The sequence below is a fragment of the Phyllobates terribilis genome, unplaced genomic scaffold (genome assembly GCF_046119375.1).
Source record: "Phyllobates terribilis strain yellow unplaced genomic scaffold, ASM4611937v1 Scaffold_9__5_contigs__length_417890890, whole genome shotgun sequence".
NCBI classification, from domain to species: Eukaryota; Metazoa; Chordata; class Amphibia; order Anura; family Dendrobatidae; genus Phyllobates; species Phyllobates terribilis.
The window spans coordinates 172,518,321-172,542,088 of NW_027362769.1; the positions used below are offsets into that span (position 1 = coordinate 172,518,321).

At 43.3% G+C, this 23,768-nt stretch overlaps 1 protein-coding gene across 1 annotated transcript in view; it reads left to right on the forward strand.

Annotated features, from left to right (window-relative positions):
• Window positions 1-23,768, forward strand: part of SLC23A3 (solute carrier family 23 member 3) — a 55,059-nt gene that overhangs the window by 8,235 nt on the left and 23,056 nt on the right. The window contains exons 2-9 of the mRNA XM_073647370.1: window positions 1,816-1,976; window positions 2,185-2,336; window positions 7,476-7,552; window positions 7,632-7,705; window positions 7,943-8,124; window positions 8,589-8,700; window positions 8,782-8,962; window positions 20,445-20,698. Coding sequence (XP_073503471.1) covers window positions 1,878-1,976; window positions 2,185-2,336; window positions 7,476-7,552; window positions 7,632-7,705; window positions 7,943-8,124; window positions 8,589-8,700; window positions 8,782-8,962; window positions 20,445-20,698 — 1,131 coding nt within the window. The 5' untranslated portion in view covers window positions 1,816-1,877. The remainder of the gene's footprint in view (window positions 1-1,815; window positions 1,977-2,184; window positions 2,337-7,475; window positions 7,553-7,631; window positions 7,706-7,942; window positions 8,125-8,588; window positions 8,701-8,781; window positions 8,963-20,444; window positions 20,699-23,768) is intronic.

The window sequence follows — 23,768 nt, forward strand, 5'->3', positions numbered from 1 at the left end:
TGGGTTTTTTTTTATCATTATTGCCATCTTTTTCCTTATCTAGATTGTTTTAGGCTAATTCATCATTTGTGATATTCCGAAACATTGTAACATTTTTAATTTGGTCATAAATCATCTTAGATAATAGTTCAGCAGAAGAGAGATGAGGGTTACAGGCCAATGCTGTCAGAGGAGCTCGCTGAGGGATTCACTGGTGACTTATTCCGCAGTCTGCTATGTACTGTGATACACAGAGGCTGAAGGAGACAAATACTCCATATTTTTAATGAAAAGCAAAAACAAAATAGATTTTTTAAGCCAAAAAAGCACTCAATTTAATAAAAAAAACAACTCAAATGCTCATGGAAATGTGAACATATTATTAATCACTTGTCTAAACTTTCCTAAATTTTCTATAAAATGAAATATTCAGCAAACCAAGGTTGTAGAACTTTCTAAACTTCAGTTCCTAATCCGTTGCAGACCGCGCTATCGGTGTGCATAGTCATACAAGGGATGATGTCAATTATTCTGTGACTCCGCCCACCGGACTCCTAAGAACAGAACAAGCAGGGAATTTAATTGATATGTTCTACGGAATGTTTTTGCACAAAATTATACATCCATCCGCTCAGCTCCTCCTTCTCTATAACTTGCCGCTGGTAAATTGGGCGCATTTTCATGGTGACAGTTGCCTTAATAAGTTGTGAAATTATCAAGTGGGTAAATATTTACAATTTGCTTGACTCTTATGGGCAATAAAAATTGTTAAAGGGTATGGACAACTTTGACTTTGAAAACATTGTCATTACTCGTCTATGTAGTAGTGCGGCTTCAGTCCTGGACTGATTTCTCTTTCTGCAGCCTATGAGGGATCTTCTCTTCCTGGTGCTGAATGTCATTGATGATGAGGATTTTCCCCGCATATTTTGCAGTAGTTTCTTTCTCTCTCTCTTTCTAAACAGATATATAACTTATGTGATTCCTTCTGTGCTTTCATCCCTATCTACAACCTGTGTGATCTGCCCTCCTTGAAGACATGGATGCATTCCCCCCTCTCCACTCTCTGATCTGCCATGTACAACCTTCTCTGCTGCTTATAACACTGAGAAAAAGCAGAAGCAGAGAGAAGAGGGCAGACACAGTCAGGAGTAGTGCGCTTTACAGTATGCAATATATCAGAAGCAGTAGGACAACCAGCTAGGTGAAGGAGTTGTACAGACTCTACAGCCGCCAAATGGTAGAAAACTGAAAACGAAAAATCACAACATTGAGCTCCAGGAATAATCTAAGAACGAATGATTCCAAACTACCGAGCAGAAAAATACTGAACTCTTATAATAAATAATAGTGCCATAAAGTGACCACATAGTGTTATACAACGCCAACATGATGCGATGCCGAAGTATACTATACCCCACACGTCCATGTGATATCAGATGAGAATAAAGTTAGTGCACGGTGCCTGAGACCCCCAGGGACATTCATCCCATTTTCCTATGTTACAATAAGCTCCTTATATGATTGTATTCAACGTTTAAGTTCTATAACCCCCTATTTTTTATTAGAAAGACCCCCAGCATCCTCTTCTGGGGCCCAGCTGTATCCTAGAACCACGACATTGTGAACTCGCTGATACCTGGCGAGTTCCTCGTACACCCCCGTAATTCATGGTATCCTGAGTTCCTAGATCCACGCTCCCCACACGAGAGGCTCAGTTATTGGAAAACCCCAGTGCAAGGAAGTGGAACACCAAGGTTAATGGATGACAGAGGATGGGTCTACAAAGGTTGTGCTGACCGCTGGGAAGAGTCCTGTCCCTCTTCTTACCTGCAGGGACCGGTGCGCTCCGCTGTTCATCAATGTCCCCATAGAAGCGGCTCCGACCTGGCACCGAGATGTCCATCATCTGCTGTGGGACCAAAAGGACCCGACAAAAGTCCTACCGGCCGCATGAGACCCCACCATGGCTGCTCAGCTTCTTCTTCGCACTTCAGGTAAGTGAAGGCTCCTTGGATGATCCCCTGAAATGATCAGATCAGTGTTTGATGTGCCAACTGTTGCAAAACTGCACCTCCCATCATGTGGCTGTCATTGCATGCTAGGAATTGTAGTTTTGCAACAACTTGAGAGATGAGTAAATGACTTTCAACTCCAAGTGTCACAATGAAGTCAATATTTTGTTCTTACGCTTTTCCCCTGCAGCACCTCTTGGTCCAGACCTCTCTGCTCTGCACCTGTCACAGCCTCTTCCTGCAGCATCATCCGCTGACACCCCGAGATCAGAGTCTTTTATTGGCCCGGAGCCTCTTCGTCTGTGGCATCAGCACCAGTTTACAAAGTAGTCTGGGAACAAGGTTTTTGTGTTATTATATCATTATGCTGCAATATAATGGGGATTCCAGATAAACATTTATTCTTTACAAGTCCAATACGCTTTTCAAGATCTTTGCTTGCTGACAGTGAAAATATATATTTTTAACTTAAGCAGCAGGGAAAACAGATTTTTAAAGGGAAGTGGATTAATACTCGTTTTGTCAGTTTTGCAGATTTTTTGCACGGAGTGATTTATCCCTTGCGAGCGGTGCTGTAAGATGCACAAAATTAATTAAGAATTGTGCGCCTATTTAGTGAATTTGGCGCTTCTTACAACTGCCTTACAACACTGCTGGAAGTATTTGTCTGCCAGGGGCCATGGTACTTTACGCCACCTAGTGGCAATAATGATGATTAATTTGTTGGGGGGCGCTTAGCTGTGCAGTGTCATGCCAGGGCTTTGCCTGATTTCTTAAAATTGGCAGAGCTGTCTGGAACTGGCGCATAAACGCCAAAAGTCACACATTTTTTGCCAAACTTTGAATTGCTCAAAAAATTTGCAACATTTCAAGGAGTTTTACACCTTAATTTTAGCGACTTATGTTTTTTCCTCCTGATACAGATCAACCAGTGAAATCAATAATAAATCTATGTGTAATGAGCTCCCCCTAGTGGCTGCACAAAGAATGTTATAATTTAAAGAGGACCAGTCACCAGGTCAAAAGTGTCCAATTTTTGCTCTTATTTTATTCCCGCAGCTCCCCTGAGTATGTTATTTTTTTGTATACCCACCATATGGATCCAGAGAAATGGGACTTTTTATTTAGTGCTATTTTTCAGGTCTTTACTAAATAGGGAGTGGCTCACAGGGTAATTATGCGGAGCAGCCTAAAGACACGCCTCAAGAGAATCTGCAAGACACGCCCCCTTGGTAATGCAATTTGCAATATGTCAGTTGATTGTATAAATCTGAGGGCCACTATCATCTACAAAATAATGGGTCGGTACGTTGAGTTCTCCTCCATAGTTACCGTATATCCAAAATATACAGAATTTACATTATAATTGTAGTGGATTCATTTGAGTGCACATAGAAATAGTCTTCTACTGTTTTTTTTTGCACATACCTCCTAGGCAGAGCTATATGTTTTTAGCTTTTATATATAAGTTTCCCAAAATCATATTAAACTAGGGCACATCAACATGCATAAGTAAAAGTGTGCCCAAAAACATAGAAAAAAACAGAGAAACTAGGAGTTTCTTATGCAAAAACATAACAAAATCTTTATTAGATATAAATGTATACATAATAACAAAAGAACAATATAGATAAAAACAGTGTGCATTGGAACCAGTGTCAAGAACCCGCCCCCCCCCCCCCCCCAGGGGAAAACACTCAGAGACAGTACAAAGCTCTATGAAAGGTATAAACCGGCAAAAGCGGAATACATTAGGCTAGTGGTAACAGGTAGACCCAGGTAATATATATAGGACAAGTAATGAAAGTGTGAGCACAGAGTGTGCCACTAAAATACGAACTCCCAGGGCCATCATCAGCAGATGTATAAGTATCAAAATAATAAGCCAAAGAGCCTATGACCGCTTACCCTAAATTGTAATATCCCAAGGACACTCAGACCGGTGGCTAGGGTGGTTCAGCTTCTTCCCAACGCGCGTTTCGCGTTTCCTGTGCATTGCTTTCTCACGGGAAGTCATGTTTTTAGCTTTACATAGTACTGAACGTGGCAAATATGTGAAGAATGAGCAGCCCGCAGATATAGATTAACTATTTTGTTTATGAATAAGCAGAGGATCATCTAATGCTCTCAGGATATTATGTCATTTGTGAGGGTTACATAATACATTATAAGACTTCTGATTAATTGTGATGTCCATAATCTGTAGATAGTGAACAATCAGAAAACAAAAGATGGGGCTTTACTAGAACCCATGGCGGTTCCTCTACATCCATAACATGTGGCTCACAAACTATTAAGAAATTCCGTACAACTCCCAAGTTGTATTTCCACAGATGCTGATCATATTGTAATGAGCTCCTTGTAATGGTGCCCGCTGATTGGCAGAATTATATTACATATCTCTATATATGGGACTCATTTCTAAAAAATGTCTGAAATAAAACTGTGCTTACTACCCAAACAGCTAGAGCTCCGCTTTCACCTTTTAACTCTGTAAGGAATCTCCACTATTCTTTTGTTCTGTTCTTACAGCATTTATTTTATGGTAAAAATTACACGGTAACGTCATTCACAGATTGACACTGGCATTAGGTGGTTTGATCGCTGCTGTTAAAGGCCGGCTCCGGCAGTGTAACAGAGTCGGCACCTTTCCCTCTATGGAGTGGGCTCAGCTCCGGATCCACTCCATGCACCCGCACCCAATGTATGACATACATGTGACAGAGCAGGATCTATAAAACGGGGCTCCAGTGTGCACTCTCAAAAATTTATAGAGCGCTCATGATCTGAAAATTGTTTTCAGCCACTTCTCAATTCCAGAGAGCCTGCATCTCCGCCGGATCTCCAGAGCGATGCCGGTCTCAGAGGTGGGCCTAGTCTTTCGGGGGGAAGTCCCTTTTAATCTATTGCAGGATAATTCTAGTGTCACGGTGACCTCTTTATAATACAAAGGTCGTACTATCACCCAACTTGCTTTGTCAGGAGACTGTCCGCACTTTGTGCCTGCACTGCAGTTTTCCTCTTGTTTCTCTGTTTTGTGAGCACCATTCCTGTACCAGGGAGAACACAATGCAGGATCTACAGAGTCTGTGTGTACTGTGCACCGTGACTGTACAGATCTGTATGGAATCTGAGACATTGGGGTCATCTATAACAACATTTGGAGAAGATGGCACCGCATTGTAACCCATGGCGGTGCCCAATAATTTTTTTAATATTGTTGAAACATAGCTTTTGTCTGTTAAATATGTTCAATGGTTTTCTGTTTGGGCTGCAGATGTGAATCTGATTTATAAAGTCTTGGTCTTGACTCTAAATCTTCTGTTGTTTTGTGTATACAGCTCCTATGCATAGCAATATGACTCCCCTTGTTACAGACTATAAACAATTCCTGTGTAGTAATATTATATTAAGATCTATTTGTCTTCTAGGGTTGATAAAGTAAATGCAACATTCTCTACTTTGGCCTTGATTCTAAATGATTTACCAGTTTGTGTATGCAGCTCCTATGCAGACTATGTGACTCCTTGATAACCGACTATAAATAATCCTTGTGTAGTCAGTACAGTAGTGATATTTCACGATCCCATAACCTACTAAATGTATATTAGCATAAAGTGCGGCACGGAGAGAAAAGATTGTAGCTGTGTGAGCAGACCACAAAAGGCTTGATGGTGGTGACACATTATAATAATATAATAATAATAATAATAATTTTTATTTATATAGCGCCAACATATTCCGCAGCACTTTACAATTAAGCAGGGACATGTACAAACAATAAATTCAATACAAGGTGAGACAGTTTAACAGTTACATCAGGAGTGAGGTCCCTGCTCGCAAGCTTACATTCTACACGGAAATGGGGGGACACAATAGGTGGAAAGTGCTTGTTATTTCAGGTCAGGCAATTATAATAAGTCGGGATTATCATATAAAGCTGCATGATCCGGTCATCAGCACGTATGTTAAAGTGCAATACTCAATTACCGAGTGCAGTTATCGTGTGCATGGAGGGTGTAGAAACAGATGAACAGTAGGGAGCAGATTCTGAGTAGTATTCAGGAGGGAACAGGGGAAAGTTAGTTTACTGGGTATTTGAGATGGTAGGCTTGTTTAAAGAGATGGGTTTTTAAAGCGCGCTTGAAGACATCGGAGCTAGGCATCAATCGGATCGTCTGAGGTAGAGCATTCCAGAGAACTGGCGCAGCACGAGAGTAGTCTTGGAGACGGAAGTGCGAGGTTCGGATTATGGGGGATGTTAGCCTTAGGTCATTTGTGGAACGGAGGGCACGTGTAGGACGATAGACTGAGATGAGAGAGTTGATATAAGGTGGTGCAGAACTGTGGAGAGCTTTGTGGGTGAGAGCAATGAGTTTATATTTGACCCTGTAGCGAATGGGTAACCAGTGTAATGACTGGCACAAGGTGGAGGCATCGGTGAAGCGGCTGGACAGAAATACGACCCTGGCTGCCGCATTCAGGACAGATTGGAGAGGGGAAATTTTGGTAAGAGGGAGACCGATCAGAAGAGAGTTGCAGTAGTCCAGACGAGAGTGAATAAGAGCGACAGTAAGAGTTTTAGCAGTTTCCAAAGTGAGAAAAGATCGGATTCTGGAGATGTTTTTAAGATGCAGGTGACAAGAGCGAGTGAGTGATCGGATATAGGGAGTAAAGGAAAGGTTAGTGTCGAATATGACCCCAAGGCAGCGGGCGTGCCGCTTGGGAGTTATGGTTGACCCCTCCAAGATAATTTCGATGTTGGTGTGCATCGGAGCTGTGTACATGAAATGACTTATAATCATGACTATTTGCAAGCTCTTTTCTATCATTCTATGGAGATTGGAACCTCAGCAGCACAAATCTCTCTCCTGTTCTGATGCAGTTTTTGCTACAATGTATCATGTTTAACAAAACCAATGGAATGAGCCGGAGCATACGTTGGTATTCATTCAAGGTATAACAGCGTGTTCACACTGTGGCCATTTAACAGACAAAACCCAAGATAGAAACCAAATGAGCATATACCCTGCTTGTAAGTAAGTAGTAACAGTGCATGTAAATGACATCGGGGACTTAGTACACACCGTTTTTGATCAAAAACAGCATAAAAGCCATCCCACCACAACAGGGTGTACCTACTCGGGACAGTCCTATGCACCATGTTGGTATGGATTCGCAGTCACTTAGCTCAGACAATTGTAACAAAACCTCAGCTGTCAAAAGTTTTACATCTGATCAGGTTTTGTAACAAAAAAAAGTGTTCCCATTCACTGACAGCAAGCAGAGAGCTTGAAAATAGTGAGAAATTGAAAGCCATATATTAGAAAATTAGGTAAGAGTTCATCAAATCTCCTGATGAAGGTATTTCTGGCAAATGGCGTTCTCATCTTTGCGGCAGGGACTGACGAGAACTGTTTAGTGGTCCGCAGAGCATGAGCGATCATTTGGCAGGACCGGTGCTGACAATCTTTTTCCCAGGTTACCCCTGGTGCAGACCCCGACCTTCGAGCTGCTCATCCCGGCCATCATCCTCAGCAGATACAATGCTGGAGCGGGTGAGTCTCATCTGCATCACCACATGTATCACTGAGATAACATATGATACATTGTGTCACTGCACTGTTCTCTTTCCAGATGATCGAGGTCTCATACATTGCACAGAAATGTCATGTGAACTGCGGGACAATGACCTCCGGCCAATCAGAGAGGTCAGTAAGACATTTCTATCAGGTAGAAAATGTCTCTCTTTTTTTTTTAAGGAAGTTTAAATATTGATGAAAAATTGATGTAAACAGTGAACGAAGTCAAACAGCATAGCGCCACACACTGTGTAGTGGCCATTCACAGGTACTGCAGCTCAGCTCCTAATGAAGTGACTGGGAGCTGATCTGCAGGACCGGCCAGTCCTGAATCCGCAGGCCACTATTACAATCTGTTTTCTGCAGGTGTCGGGGGCTCTGCTCGTCTCTGGACTCCTGCAGGTTCTGTTTGGAGTCTCTGGACTCTGGGGTTGGATTTTGCAGTTCTGTGGCCCTATGGTCCTTGCACCAGTGCTCTCCATTATCGGACTTTCCTGCTACAAACCTGCGGCCACACTCTGTGCCTCCAACTGGGGGATCTCCATGAGGTGAGTTCTCCAAATATTTTACCTGTTAGCAAAAGGAGGATTAATACTCTAATCCCATCTAGAGCTGCATTTATAACTTCTGTAGCTGCAAGAGGAAATCATTCAGTTACATCATATCATATATTCTAGTCACATCCAGAGCTGTATTCACAATTCTGCATTGACATTAAATCTTATACTTGAGTGACATTCAGAGCTGCATTCACAATTCTGCTTTTACATCTTATATAGTATAATCCAGTCAAAGGTTCAATTACAATTCTGCAGTGACGTCATCTCTTTTACTCAAGTCACATCCAGAGCTGCATTTCAAATTCTGCACTCTCATTATGTCTTATACTTGAATGACATCCAGAGCTGAAGTCATAATTCTGCTGCCCCTGCTGGTTCCGTACAGATGTGATGACCGGGTCCTGATGTTTATCGTCATTCTTAGGTTCTGATTGATGTTTCTTGTGTTGCAGCCTCATTGCAGTCAGTGGACTATTGTCACAAACCCTCCGCTGTGTGCACCTGCCTCTGTGTCCCCGGGCAGGGGAGGAGAAGAGATACGCGCCCGTACTCCGCATGCTCTCCGTAAGTGTCCGCAGGTGACTACTATCCGCCCAGGGCATTCCTGCTGTCACATAGACATCACCGCTCTCTGCTGCTCCTCAGCTCTTCCTCCCCGTCTCCTGCACCTGGATCGTCTGCAGTTTCTGGGCTTCTGATCCCGTGGAGTTTCCAAGTGACGTCTGTCCGGTCCAGAACACGTCAGCGATCACTACGGAGAATCCGCCGTCTGCGCCCACCGGGAACCTCACCGGACCGGCACCATGGCTTTATTTCCCATATCCTGGTAGAACCATGCTATCCTGTGTGATACTGCCTGCTGAGCTGTCTATCTAATCCTCTCCTGTGTGATACTGTCTGCTGAGCTGTGTATCTAATCCTCTCCTGTGTGATACTGTCTGCTGAGCCGTGTATCTAATCCTCTCCTGTGTGATACTGTCTGCTGAGCTGTGTATCTAATCCTATCCTGTGTGATACTGTCTGCTGAGCTGTGTATCTAATCCTCTCCTGTGTGATACTGTCTGCTGAGCTGTGTATCTAATCCTCTCCTGTGTGATACTGTCTGCTGAGCTGTGTATCTAATCCTATCCTGTGTGATACTGTCTGCTGAGCTGTGTATCTAATCCTATCCTGTGTGATACTGTCTGCTGAGCTGTGTATCTAATCCTCTCCTGTGTGATACTGTCTGCTGAGCTGTGTATCTAATCCTCTCCTGTGTGATACTGTCTGCTGAGCTGTGTATCTAATCCTATCCTGTGTGATACTGTCTGCTGAGCTGTCTATCTAATCCTCTCCTGTGTGATACTGTCTGCTGAGCTGTGTATCTAATCCTCTCCTGTGTGATACTGTCTGCTGAGCTGTATCTAATCCTCTCCTGTGTGATACTGTCTGCTGAGCTGTATCTAATCCTCTCCTGTGTGATACTTTCTGCTGAGCTGTGTATCTAATCCTATCCTGTCTGATACTGTCTGCTGAGCTGTATCTAATCCTCTCCTGTGTGATACTGTCTGCTGAGCTGTGTATCTAATCCTATCCTGTCTGATACTGTCTGCTGAGCTGTATCTAATCCTATCCTGTCTGATACTGTCTGCTGAGCTGTATCTAATCCTCTCCTGTGTGATAACGTCTGCTGAGCCGTGTATCTAATCCTATCCTGTGTGATACCGTCTGCTGAGCTGTATCTAATCCTCTCCTGTGTGATACTGTCTGCTGAGCTGTGTATCTAATCCTATCCTGTGTGATACTGTCTGCTGAGCGGTGTATCTAATCCTATCCTGTATGATACTGTCTGCTGAGACGTGTATCTAATCCTCTCCTGTGTGATACTGTCTGCTGAGCCGTGTATCTAATCCTATCCTGTGTGATACTGCCTGCTGAGCTGTGTATCTAATCCTATCCTGTGTGATACTGTCTGCTGAGCTGTGTATCTAATCCTATCCTGTGTGATACTGTCTGCTGAGCTGTGTATCTAATCCTATCCTGTGTGATACTGTCTGCTGAGCCGTGCATCTAATCCTCTCCTGTGTGATACCGTCTGCTGAGCTGTGTATCTAATCCTATCCTGTGTGATACTGTCTGCTGAGCCGTGTATCTAATCCTATCCTGTGTGATACTGCCTGCTGAGCCGTGTATCTAATCCTCTCCTGTGTGATACCGTCTGCTGAGCCGTGTATCTAATCCTCTCCTGTGTGATACTGTCTGCTGAGCCATGTATCTAATCCTATCCTGTGTGATACTGTCTGCTGAGCCGTGTATCTAATCCTATCCTGTGTGATACTGCCTGCTGAGCTGTGTATCTAATCCTCTCCTGTGTGATACCGTCTGCTGAGCCGTGTATCTAATCCTATCCTGTGTGATACTGTCTGCTGAGCCGTGTATCTAATCCTCTCCTGTGTGATACTGTCTGCTGAGCCGTGCATCTAATCCTATCCTGTGTGATACTGTCTGCTGTGCCGTGTATCTAATCCTATCCTGTGTGATACTGCCTGCTGAGCCGTGTATCTAATCCTCTCCTGTGTGATACCGTCTGCTGAGCCGTGTATCTAATCCTCTCCTGTGTGATACCGTCTGCTGTGCCGTGTATCTAATGCTCTCCTGTGTGATACTGCCTGCTGAGCTGTGTATCTAATCCTATCATGTGATACTGTCTGCTGAGCTGTGTATCTAATCCTCTCCTGTGTGATACTGTCTGCTGAGCTGTGTATCTAATCCTCTCCTGTGTGATACTCTCTGCTGAGCTATGTATCTAATCCTCTCCTGTGTGATACTGTCTGCTGAGCCGTGTATCTAATCCTATCCTGTGTGATACTGTCTGCTGAGCTGTATCTAATCCTATCCTGTGTGATACTGCCTGCTGAGCCGTGTATCTAATCCTATCCTGTGTGATACTGTCTGCTGAGCCGTGTATCTAATCCTATCCTGTGTGATACTGTCTGCTGAGCTGTGTATCTAATCATATCCTGTGTGATACTGTCTGCTGAGCTGTGTATCTAATCCTCACCTGTGTGATACTGCCTGCTGAGCTGTGTATCTAATCCTCTCCTGTGTGATACTGCCTGCTGAGCTGTGTATCTAATCCTATCCTGTGTGATACTGTCTGCTGAGCGGTGTATCTAATCCTATCCTGTGTGATACTGCCTGCTGAGCTGTGTATCTAATCCTCTACTGTGTGATACTGTCTGCTGAGCTGTGTATCTAATCCTCTCCTGTGTGATACTGTCTGCTGAACCGTGTATCTAATCCTATCATGTGTGATACTGTCTGCTGAGCCGTGTATCTAATCCTATCCTGTGTGATACTGCCTGCTGAGCTGTGTATCTAATCCTCTACTGTGTGATACTGTCTGCTGAGCTGTGTATCTAATCCTCTCCTGTGTGATACTGTCTGCTGAACCGTGTATCTAATCCAATCCTGTGTGATACTGTCTGCTGAACCGTGTATCTAATCCTATCATGTGTGATACTGTCTGCTGAGCCGTGTATCTAATCCTCTCCTGTGTGATACTGTCTGCTGAGCCATGTATCTAATCCTATCCTGTGTGATACTGTCTGCTGAGCTGTGTATCTAAGCCTATCCTGTATGATACTGTCTGCTGAGCCGTGTATCTAATCCTATCCTGTGTGATACTGTCTGCTGAGCTGTGTATCTAAGCCTATCCTGTATGATACTGTCTGCTGAACCGTGTATCTAATCCTATCATGTGTGATACTGTCTGCTGAGCTGTGTATCTAATCCTATCATGTGTGATACTGTCTGCTGAGCTGTGTATCTAAGCCTATCCTGTATGATACTGTCTGCTGAGCCGTGTATCTAATCCTATCCTGTGTGATACTGTCTGCTGAGCTGTGTATCTAATCCTATCCTGTGTGATACTGTCTGCTGAGCTGTGTATCTAAGCCTATCCTGTATGATACTGTCTGCTGAGCCGTGTATCTAATCCTATCCTGTGTGATACTGTCTGCTGAGCTGTGTATCTAATCCTGTCCTGTGTGATACTGTCTGCTGAGCCGTGTATCTAATTCTGTCCTGTGTGATACTGTCTGCTGAGCCGTGTATCTAATCCTATCCTGTGTGATACTGTCTGCTGAGCTGTGTATCTAATCCTGTCCTGTGTGATACTGTCTGCTGAGCCGTGTATCTAATCCTATCCTGTGTGATACTGTCTGCTGAGCCGTGTATCTAATCCTCTCCTGTGTGACACTGTCTGCCGAGCTGTGTATCTAATCCTATCCTGTGTGGTACCGTCTGCTGAGCCGTGTATCTAATCCTCTCCTGTGTGATACCGTCTGCTGAGCCGTGTATCTAATCCTCTCCTGTGTGATACCGTCTGCTGAGCCGTGTATCTAATCCTATCCTGTGTGATACTGTCTGCTGAGCCATGTATCTAATCCTCTCCTTTGTGATACTGTCTGCTGAGCCGTGTATCTAATCCTATCCTGTGTGATACTGTCTGCTGAGCTGTGTATCTAATCCTCTCCTGTGTCATGCTGTCTGCTGAGCCATGTATCTAATCCTCTCCTTTGTGATACTGTCTGCTGAGCCGTGTATCTAATCCTATCCTGTGTGATACTGACTGCTGAGCCGTGTATCTAATCCTCTCCTTTGTGATACTGTCTGCTGAGCCATGTATCTAATCCTCTCCTGTGTCATACTGTCTGCTGAGCCATGTACCTAATCCTCTCCTGTGTGATACTGTCTGCTGAGCCGTGTATCTAATCCTCTCCTGTGTCATGCTGTCTGCTGAGCCGTGTATCTAATCCTATCCTGTGTGATACTGTCTGCTGAGCCATGTATCTAATCCTATCCTGTGTGATACTGTCTGCTGAGCCATGTATCTAATCCTATCCTGTGTGATACTGTCTGCTGAGCAGTGTATCTAATCCTATCCTGTGTGATACTGTCTGCTGAGCTGTGTATCTAATCCTCTCCTGTGTGATACTGTCTGCTGAGCCATGTATCTAATCCTATCCTGTGTGATACTGTCTGCTGAGCCGTGTATCTAATCCTATCCTGTGTGATACTGTCTGCTGAGCCGTGTATCTAATCCTATCCTGTGTGATACTGTCTGCTAAGCCGTGTATCTAATCCTATCCTGTGTGATACTCTCTGCTGAGCTGTATCTAATCCTCTCCTGTGTGATACTGTCTGCTGACCCATGTATCTAATCCTCTCCTGTGTGACACTGTCTGCTGAGCCGTGTATCTAATCCTATCCTGTGTGATACCGTCTGCTGAGCCGTGTATCTAATCCTCTCCTGTGTGATACCGTCTGCTGAGCCGTGTATCTAATCCTATCCTGTGTGATACTGTCTGCTGAGCTGTGTATCTAATCCTACCCTGTGTGATACTGTCTGCTGAGCCATGTATCTAATCCCATCATGTGTGATACCGTCTGCTAAGCTGTATCTAATCCTCTCCTGTGTGATACCGTCTGCTGAGCTGTATCTAATCCTCTCCTGTGTGATACCGTCTGCTGAGCCGTGTATCTAATCCTCTCCTGTGTGATACAGTCTGCTGAGCCGTGTATCTAATCCTCTCCTGTGTGATACCGTCTGCTGAGCCGTGTATCTAATCCTATCCTGTGTGATACCGTCTGCTGAGCCGTGTATCTAATCCTATCCTGTGTGATACTGTCTGCTGAGCCGTGTATCTAATCCTATCCTGTGTGATACTCTCTGCTGAGCTGTGTATCTAAGCCTATCCTGTATGATACTGTCTGCTGAGCCGTGTATCTAATCCTATCCTGTGTGATACTGTCTGCTGAGCTGTGTATCTAAGCCTATCCTGTATGATACTGTCTGCTGAACCGTGTATCTAATCCTATCCTGTGTGATACTGTCTGCTGAGCTGTGTATCTAAGCCTATCCTGTGTGATACTGTCTGCTGAGCTGTGTATCTAATCCTATCATGTGTGATACTGTCTGCTGAGCTGTGTATCTAATCCTATCCTGTGTGATACTGTCTGCTGAGCTGTGTATCTAAGCCTATCCTGTATGATACTGTCTGCTGAGCCGTGTATCTAATCCTATCCTGTGTGATACTGTCTGCTGAGCTGTGTATCTAATCCTGTCCTGTGTGATACTGTCTGCTGAGCCGTGTATCTAATTCTATCCTGTGTGATACTGTCTGCTGAGCCGTGTATCTAATCCTATCCTGTGTGATACTGTCTGCTGAGCCGTGTATCTAATCCTCTCCTGTGTGACACTGTCTGCCGAGCTGTGTATCTAATCCTATCCTGTGTGGTACCGTCTGCTGAGCCGTGTATCTAATCCTCTCCTGTGTGATACCGTCTGCTGAGCCGTGTATCTAATCCTCTCCTGTGTGATACCGTCTGCTGAGCCGTGTATCTAATCCTATCATGTGTGATACTGTCTGCTGAGCCATGTATCTAATCCTCTCCTTTGTGATACTGTCTGCTGAGCCGTGTATCTAATCCTATCCTGTGTGATACTGTCTGCTGAGCCGTGTATCTAATCCTCTCCTGTGTGATACTGTCTGCTGAGCCGTGTATCTAATCCTATCCTGTGTGATACTGTCTGCTGAGCCGTGTATCTAATCCTATCCTGTGTGATACTGTCTGCTGAGCTGTGTATCTAATCCTCTCCTGTGTCATACTGTCTGCTGAGCTGTGTATCTAATCCTCTCCTGTGTCATGCTGACTGCTGAGCCATGTATCTAATCCTATCCTGTGTGATACTGTCTGCTGAGCCATGTATCTAATCCTCTCCTGTGTCATACTGTCTGCTGAGCCGTGTATCTAATCCTCTCCTGTGTCATGCTGTCTGCTGAGCCATGTATCTAATCCTATCCTGTGTGACACTGTCTGCTGAGCCATGTATCTAATCCTATCCTGTGTGATACTGTCTGCTGAGCCATGTATCTAATCCTATCCTGTGTGATACTGTCTGCTGAGCAGTGTATCTAATCCTATCCTGTGTGATACTGTCTGCTGAGCTGTGTATCTAATCCTCTCCTGTGTGATACTGTCTGCTGAGCCATGTATCTAATCCTATCCTGTGTGATACTGTCTGCTGAGCCGTGTATCTAATCCTATCCTGTGTGATACTGTCTGCTAAGCCGTGTATCTAATCCTATCCTGTGTGATACTGTCTGCTGAGCTGTATCTAATCCTCTCCTGTGTGATACTGTCTGCTGACCCATGTATCTAATCCTCTCCTGTGTGACACTGTCTGCTGAGCCGTGTATCTAATCCTATCCTGTGTGATACCGTCTGCTGAGCCGTGTATCTAATCCTCTCCTGTGTGATACCGTCTGCTGAGCCGTGTATCTAATCCTATCCTGTGTGATACTGTCTGCTGAGCTGTGTATCTAATCCTACCCTGTGTGATACTGTCTGCTGAGCCATGTATCTAATCCCATCATGTGTGATACCGTCTGCTAAGCTGTATCTAATCCTCTCCTGTGTGATACCGTCTGCTGAGCTGTATCTAATCCTCTCCTGTGTGATACCGTCTGCTGAGCCGTGTATCTAATCCTCTCCTGTGTGATACAGTCTGCTGAGCCGTGTATCTAATCCTCTCCTGTGTGATACCGTCTGCTGAGCCGTGTATATAATCCTATCCTGTGTGATACTGTCTGCTGAGCTGTGTATCTAATCCTACCCTGTGTGATACTGTCTGCTGAGCCATGTATCTAATCCCATCATGTGTGATACCGTCTGCTGAGCTGTATCTAATCCTCTCCTGTGTGATACCGTCTGCTGAGCTGTATCTAATCCTCTCCTGTGTGATACCGTCTGCTGAGCTGTATCTAATCCTCTCCTGTGTGATACCGTCTGCTCAGCTGTATCTAATCCTCTCCTGTGTGATACTGTCTGCTGAGCTGTATGTAATCCTCTCCTGTGTGATACCGTCTGCTCAGCTGTATCTAATCCTCTCCTGTGTGATACCGTCTGCTGAGCTGTGTATCTAATCCTCTCCTGTGTGATACCGTCTGCTGAGCTGTATCTAATCCTCTTCTGTGTGATACTGTCTGCTGAGCCATGTATCTAATCTCATCATGTGTGATACTGTCTGCTGAGCTGTATCTAATCCTCTCCTGTGTGATACCGTCTGCTGAGCTGTATCTAATCCTCTCCTGTGTGATACAGTCTGCTGAGCCATGTATCTAATCCTCTCTTGTGTGATTCTGTCTGCTGAGCTGTGTATCTAATCCCATCATGTGTGATACTGTCTGCTGAGCTGTATCTAATCCTCTCCTGTGTAATAACGTCTGCTGAGCTGTATCTAATCCTCTCCTGTGTGATACAGTCTGCTGAGCTGTATCTAATCCTATCCTGTGTGATACTGTCTGCTGAGCTGTGCATCTAATCCTCTCCTGTGTGATACCGTCTGCTGAGCTGTATCTAATCCTATCCTGTGTGATACAGTCTGCTGAGCCGTGTATCTAATCCTCTCCTGTGTGATACCGTCTGCTGAGCTGTATCTAATCATATCCTGTGTGATACTCTCTGCTGAGCCGTGTATCTAATCCTATCCTGTGTGATACCGTCTGCTGAGCTGTATCTAATCCTCTCCTGTGTGATACTGTCTGCTGAGCAGTGTATCTAATCTTATCCTGTGTGATACCGTCTGCTGAGCCATGTATCTAATCCTCTCCTGTGTGATACTGTCTGCTGAGCTGTATCTAATCCTATCCCGTGTGATACTGTCTGCTGAGCCGTGCATCTAATCCTATCCTGTGTGATACCGTCTGCTGAGCCATGTATCTAATCCTCTCCTGTGTGATACCGTCTGCTGAGCTGTATCTAATCCTCTTCTGTGTGATACTGTCTGCTGAGCCATGTATCTAATCTCATCTTGTGTGATACTGTCTGCTGAGCTGTATCTAATCCTCTCCTGTGTGATACCGTCTGCTGAGCTGTATCTAATCCTCTCCTGTGTGATACCGTCTGCTGAGCTGTATCTAATCCTCTCCTGTGTGATACAGTCTGCTGAGCTGTATCTAATCCCATCATGTGTGATACTGTCTGCTGAGCTGTATCTAATCCTCTCCTGTGTAATAACGTCTGCTGAGCTGTATCTAATCCTCTCCTGTGTGATACAGTCTGCTGAGCTGTATCTAATCCTATCCTGTGTGATACAGTCTGCTGAGCCGTGTATCTAATCCTATCCTGTGTGATACTGTCTGCTGAGCTGTATCTAATCCTATCCTGTGTGATACAGTCTGCTGAGCCGTGTATCTAATCCTATTCTGTGTGATACTGTCTGCTGAGCTGTGCATCAAATCCTCTCCTGTGTGATACCGTCTGCTGAGCCGTGTATCTAATCCTGCCCTGTGTGATACAGTCTGCTGAGCCGTGTATCTAATCCTATCCTGTGTGATACTCTCTACAGAGCTGCGTATCTAATCCTATCCTGTGTGATACTCTCTGCTGAGCCGTGTATCTAATCCTCTCCTGTGTGATATTGTCTGCTGAGCTGTATCTAATCCTATCCTGTGTGATACAGTCTGCTGAGCCGTGTATCTAATCCTATCCTGTGTGGTACTGTCTGCTGAGCTGTGTATCTAATCCTCTCCTGTGTGATACTGTCTGCTGAGCCGTGTATCTAATCCTATCCTGTGTGATACTGTCTGCTGAGCCGTGTATCTAATCCTCTCCTGTGTGATACCGTCTGTTGAGCTGTGTATCTAATCCTCTCCTGTGTGATACTGTCAGCTGAGCCGTGTATCTAATCCTCTCCTGTGTGATACTGTCTGCTGTGCCGTGTATCTAATCCTCTCCTGTGTGATACTGTCAGCTGAGCCGTGTATCTAATCCTCTCCTGTGTGATACCGTCTGCTGAGCTGTGTATCTAATCCTCTCCTGTGTGATACCGTCTGCTGAGCTGTGTATCTAATCCTATCCTGTGTGATACTGTCTGCTGAGCCGTGTATCTAATCCTCTCCTGTGTGATACCGTCTGTTGAGCTGTATCTAATCCTCTCCTGTGTGATACTGTCTGCTGAGCAGTGTATCTAATCCTATCATGTGTGATACTGTCTGCTGAGCCGTGTATCTAATCCTATCCTGTGTGATACTGTCTGCTGAGCTGTGTATCTAATCCTATCATGTGTGATACTGTCTGCTGAGCCGTGTATCTAATCCTATCATGTGTGATACTGTCTGCTGAGCCGTGTATCTAATCCCCTCCTGTGTGATACTGTCAGCTGAGCCGTGTATCTAATCCTCTCCTGTGTGATACCGTCTGTTGAGCTGTATCTAATCCTCTCCTGTGTGATACTGTCTGCTGAGCCGTGTATCTAATCCTATCATGTGTGATACTGTCTGCTGAGCCGTGTATCTAATCCTATCCTGTGTGATACTGTCTGCTGAGCTGTGTATCTAATCCTATCATGTGTGATACTGTCTGCTGAGCCGTGTATCTAATCCTATCATGTGTGATACTGTCTGCTGAGCCGTGTATCTAATCCTCTCCTGTGTGATACCGTCTGCTGAGCTGTGTATCTAATCCTATCCTGTGTGATACTGTCTGCTGAGCCGTGTATCTAATCCTCTCCTGTGTGATACCGTCTTTTGAGCTGTATCTAATCCTCTCCTGTGTGATACTGTCTGCTGAGCCGTGTATCTAATCCTATCATGTGTGATACTGTCTGCTGAGCCGTGTATCTAATCCTATCCTGTGTGATACTGTCTGCTGAGCTGTGTATCTAATCCTATCATGTGTGATACTGTCTGCTGAGCCGTGTATCTAATCCTATCATGTGTGATACTGTCTGCTGAGCCGTGTATCTAATCCTCTCCTGTGTGATACCGTCTGCTGAGCTGTGTATCTAATCCTATCCTGTGTGATACTGTCTGCTGAGCCGTGTATCTAATCCTCTCCTGTGTGATACCGTCTGTTGAGCTGTATCTAATCCTATCATGTGTGATACTGTCTGCTGAGCCGTGTATCTAATCCCCTCCTGTGTGATACTGTCAGCTGAGCCGTGTATCTAATCCTCTCCTGTGTGATACCGTCTGTTGAGCTGTATCTAATCCTCTCCTGTGTGATACTGTCTGCTGAGCCGTGTATCTAATCCTATCATGTGTGATACTGTCTGCTGAGCCGTGTATCTAATCCTATCCTGTGTGATACTGTCTGCTGAGCTGTGTATCTAATCCTATCATGTGTGATACTGTCTGCTGAGCCGTGTATCTAATCCTATCATGTGTGATACTGTCTGCTGAGCCGTGTATCTAATCCTCTCCTGTGTGATACCGTCTGCTGAGCTGTGTATCTAATCCTATCATGTGTGATACTGTCTGCTGAGCCGTGTATCTAATCCTATCCTGTGTGATACTGTCTGCTGAGCTGTGTATCTAATCCTATCATGTGTGATACTGTCTGCTGAGCTGTGTATCTAATCCTATCCTGTGTGATACTGTCTGCTGAGCCGTGTATCTAATCCTCTCCTGTGTGATACCGTCTGTTGAGCTGTATCTAATCCTCTCCTGTGTGATACTGTCTGCTGAGCCGTGTATCTAATCCCCTCCTGTGTGATACTGTCAGCTGAGCCGTGTATCTAATCCTCTCCTGTGTGATACCGTCTGTTGAGCTGTATCTAATCCTCTCCTGTGTGATACTGTCTGCTGAGCCGTGTATCTAATCCTATCATGTGTGATACTGTCTGCTGAGCCGTGTATCTAATCCTATCCTGTGTGATACTGTCTGCTGAGCCGTGTATCTAATCCTATCATGTGTGATACTGTCTGCTGAGCCGTGTATCTAATCCTATCCTGTGTGATACTGACTGCTGAGCCGTGTATCTAATCCTATCCTGTGTGATACTGTCTGCTGAGCCGTGTATCTAATCCTATCCTGTGTGATACTGTCTGCTGAGCTGTATCTAATCCTATCATGTGTGATACTGTCTGCTGAGCTGTGTATCTAATCCTATCCTGTGTGATACTGTCTGCTGAGTTGTGTATCTAATCCTATCCTGTGTGATACTGTCTGCTGAGCTGTGTATCTAATCCTATCCTGTGTCATACTGACTGCTGAGCCGTGTATCTAATCCTATCCTGTGTGATACTGTCTGCTGAGCCGTGTATCTAATCCTCTCCTGTGTGATACTGTCTGCTGAGCTGTGTATCTAATCCTATCCTGTGTGATACTGTCTGCTGAGCTGTATCTAATCCTCTCCTGTGTGATACTCTCTGCTGAGCCAGTGTTGGTATAGGTGGTCCCACACTTGTGGCTGACCCCTCTGATCACTATCCGCCTGATATGTCCCTGTACACACTAACCTCTGATCTCTGACTACACAGGAGCGCTGGGGTGGCCGCATCTCAGTCTGGAGACAGCCGGTGTGGGGGCAGCGATGGCCGCCGTCAGCAGTCTGACTTCTCTGGGCTCTTACATCCTTTGTGCTCGGTTGTTGAACTGTCCACCGCTCCCTTCACATTCATGTAATCGAGGGATCAGCATGGAGGGGATCGGGAACATCTTATCCGGAATTATAGGCAGCGTCTGTGGAACAGGATCCAATATTCCCAGCGCTGGAAGCTCAGGAATCACACAGGTAACCGGAGCCGCAGCTGTGACAATAATCCAAGGGCTACGTGTGTAAGGAGCCTCAGCGAGGTAGTCGAGGGCGAGCGGTAGCCCCTACTCACTCTGGCACCCTACAGACAGTACTACAGCCCACAAGGAAATATATCAGAAACAAGCGTCAGGCACCTTCTATGCTCCATCATGGCACTAGGTTCTCTACTGGCTGAATTATCACAGCTAAGCCCCTAACTGCACCCAACTACAGCCCAGAGACATCGAACCATCCGGAACATTCTCTTTTAACTCCTCCAGCGCCAGCAAGAATCTACTTCTTTCCCCACTACTACATGTGTACATAGGGGTAGTATTATAGTAGTTATATTCTTGTACACAGGAGCAGTATTATAGTAGTTATATTCTTGTATATAGGAGCAGTATTATAGTAGTTATATTCTTGTACATAGGGGCAGTATTATAGTAGTTATATTCTTGTACATAGGGGACAGTATTATAGTAGTTATATTTTTGTACATAGGAGCAGTATTATAGTAGTTATATTCTTGTACATAGGGGCAGTATTATAGTAGTTATATTCTTGTACATAGGAGCAGTATTATAGTAGTTATATTCTTGTACATAGGGGCAGTATTATAGTAGTTATATTCTTGTATATAGGAGCAGTATTATAGTAGTTATATTCTTGTACATAGGGGTAGTATTATAGTAGTTATATTCTTGTACATAGGGGACAGTATTATAGTAGTTATATTTTTGTACATAGGAGCAGTATTATAGTAGTTATATTCTTGTACATAGGGGCAGTATTATAGTAGTTATATTCTTGTACATAGGAGCAGTATTATAGTAGTTATATTCTTGTACATAGGGGCAGAATTATAGTAGTTATATTCTTGTATATAGGAGCAGTGTTATAGTAGTTATATGCTTGTACATAGGGGCAGTATTATAGTAGTTATATTCTTGTACATAGCGGCAGTATTATAGTAGCTATATTCTTGTACATAGGGGCAGTATTATAGTAGTTATATTCTTGTACATAGCAGCAGTATTATAGTAGCTATATTCTTGTACATAGGGGCAGTATTATAGTAGTTATATTCTTGTACATAGGGGACAGTATTATAGTAGTTATATTCTTGTACATAGGAGCAATATTATAGTAGTTATATTCTTGTACATAGGGGCAGTATTATAGTAGTTATATTCTTGTACATAGGAGCAGTATTATAGTAGTTATATTCTTGTACATAGGGGGCAGTATTATAGTAGTTATATTCTTGTACATAGGGGCAGTATTATAGTAGTTATATTCTTGTACATAGGAGCAGTATTATAGTAGTTATATTCTTGTACATAGGGGCAGTGTTATAGTAGTTATATTCTTGTACATAGGAGCAGTATTATAGTAGTTATATTCTTGTACATAGGAGCAGTATTATAGTAGTTATATTCTTGTACATAGGGGGCAGTATTATAGTAGTTATATTCTTGTACATAGGAGCAGTATTATAGTAGTTATATTCTTGTACATAGGAGCAATATTATAGTAGTTATATTCTTGTACATAGGGGGCAGTATTATAGTCGTTATTCTTGTACATAGGGAGCAGTATTATAGTAGTTATATTCTTGTACATAGGAGCAGTATTATAGTAGTTATATTCTTGTACATAGGGGGCAGTATTATAGTAGTTATATTCTTGTACATAGGGGGGCAGTATTATAGTAGTTATATTCTTGTACATAGGAGCAGTATTATAGTAGTTATATTCTTGTACATAGGGGGCAGTATTATAGTAGTTATATTCTTGTACATAGGGGGCAGTATTATAGTAGTTATATTCTTGTACATAGGAGCAGTATTATAGTAGTTATATTCTTGTACATAGGGGCAGTATTATAGTAGTTATATTCTTGTACATAGGAGCAGTATTATAGTAGTTATATTCTTGTACATAGGGGCAGTATTATAGTAGTTATATTCTTGTACACAGGGGGCAGTATTATAGTAGTTATATTCTTGTACATAGGAGCAGTATTATAGTAGTTATATTCTTATACATAGGGGCCAGTATTATAGTAGTTATATTCTTGTACATAGGGGGCAGTTTTATAGTAGTTATATTCTTGTACATAGGAGCAGTATTATAGTAGTTATATTCTTGTATATAGGGAGCAGTATTATAGTAGTTATATTCTTGTACATAGGAGCAGTATTATAGTAGTTATATTCTTGTACATAGGAGCAGTATTATAGTAGTTATATTCTTGTACATAGGGGGCAGTATTATAGTAGTTATATTCTTGTACATAGGAGCAGTATTATAGTAGTTATATTCTTATACATAGGGGCCAGTATTATAGTAGTTATATTCTTGTACATAGGGGGCAGTTTTATAGTAGTTATATTCTTGTACATAGGAGCAGTATTATAGTAGTTATATTCTTGTATATAGGGAGCAGGATTATAGTAGTTATATTCTTGTACACAGGGGGCAGTATTATAGTAGTTATATTTTTGTACATAGGAGCAGTATTATAGTAGTTATATTCTTGTACATAGGGGCAGTATTATAGTATTTATATTCTTGTACATATCGGCAGTATTATAGTAGCTATATTCTTGTACATAGGGGCAGTATTATAGTAGTAATATTCTTGTACATAGGGGGCAGTATTATAGTAGTTATATTCTTATACATAGGGGCCAGTATTATAGTAGTTATATTCTTGTACATAGGGGACAGTTTTATAGTAGTTATATTCTTGTACATAGGAGCAGTATTATAGTAGTTATATTCTTGTATATAGGGAGCAGTATTATAGTAGTTATATTCTTGTACATAGGAGCAGTATTATAGTAGTTATATTCTTGTACATAGGGGCAGTATTATAGCAGTTATATTCTTGTACACAGGGGGCAGTATTATAGTAGTTATATTCTTGTACATAGGAGCAGTATTATAGTAGTTATATTCTTGTACATAGGGGCAGTATTATAGTAGTTATATTCTTGTACATAGCGGCAGTATTATAGTAGCTATATTCTTGTACATAGGGGGCAGTATTATAGTAGTT